Below are 1,220 nucleotides of genomic sequence, written 5' to 3' on the forward strand. Positions count from 1 at the left end.
TCCCCGCCGCCGCTACATTGTCTTCCCCACCCTGGACTGCGCCGGCAGACTTCACGCGTGGGACGCCGAAGACCAAGACTACTGTCACTGACGGAAGGACCTAGACGACGGACTCTGGTACTGGGTACCGTGCGAGCAAAACCCCTGCCCGAACCGTCATCACCGTCCTGCTCGGATCAACTGGAACGCCTTTTCGGACGAGTTCATCCCAGTTCCTGACTCCCCCGTTGCTGAGTCGCCCACGACTCGATCCCCCATCCCCGGTACTCCGACTGACGAGCTTGAAGTAGCGCTACTCATCGCGCTTCCCCCATCCCCTAGCATCCCCCCAACCCGTCCACCGTCCGCTCCACCCATCATGGGACAATAAGGCGGACAACCGCAGACGACAGGCCCCGCCAACAACCCCCAGCAGGCCCAACCGGGCACCCAGACGGCAATGCAACCCCTGGACCCCATGACGGTATTACTCCAGTCGATGACTCTCCTCACCCAGTCCATGGCGCAGCTCGCAAACTCGACCACCGGGACCAGCGGTCTGAAGGCTGTTCAGAAGCCCTCCACCTTCAAAGGCGAACAAGGAGGTGAGGCACGGCGTTTCCTGGCCGCGTTCACCCTTTGGGCCATGTCCCAAGGTTCGACGCTCAACCATGTCGATGCCATGGGCAACGCGATCAGTGCGCGGGACGACCAGTGGATCCGGGCGGTCCTCTCGTTTATGCAGGACAGCGCAGCTCTTTGGGCCACTCCGGCGATGGAGGAGATCACGCAGGGCACCACCCCGTTCAAAGGATCGTGGACCGAGTTCCGTACTCAGTTCAAGGCCCGTTTCGAGACGGTTGACGAGGCGGTCGACGCGAAGGAACGTCTCCGTACGCTATGGCAAGGCACCATGACCGTTCCGGAGTACGCCGCACGGTTCAACGAGCTCTCAACCCGCACGGGCTACTCCAAAGCCGACCTCCGAGACCGCTTCTATAAGCACCTCGCGGACTCCATCAAGGACGAGTTGGTGCACACGGCCCGGCCCATCGCTTCCCTCGAGGACCTCATCTCCGTCTCTTCCGACATCAATGTTCGGGTCCGCCAACGCCGTGCCGAACAGGATCGTCAGCGCGGACGCACCACCACCACCACCATCGCAGCCAAGCCGGCTGTACCGCTGCATACCACCCCCTTCACGCCGCCTGCCCGGGACCCGAACGCAATGGACATCGACG

At 62.7% G+C, this 1,220-nt stretch overlaps 1 protein-coding gene across 1 annotated transcript; it reads left to right on the plus strand.

The window, feature by feature from the left end:
- Window positions 1-478: 478 nt before the first annotated feature.
- Window positions 479-1,219, plus strand: DICSQDRAFT_62472 (uncharacterized protein; the record flags this gene model as incomplete). The annotated part of the gene is made up of 1 exon (XM_007366565.1): window positions 479-1,219. A coding segment is annotated over one exon (741 nt), but the record flags the coding sequence as incomplete, so codon positions are not given.
- Window position 1,220: the final 1 nt, after the last annotated feature.

The sequence above is a fragment of the Dichomitus squalens genome, assembly GCF_000275845.1.
Source record: "Dichomitus squalens LYAD-421 SS1 unplaced genomic scaffold DICSQscaffold_19, whole genome shotgun sequence".
NCBI lineage: Eukaryota > Fungi > Basidiomycota > Agaricomycetes > Polyporales > Polyporaceae > Dichomitus > Dichomitus squalens.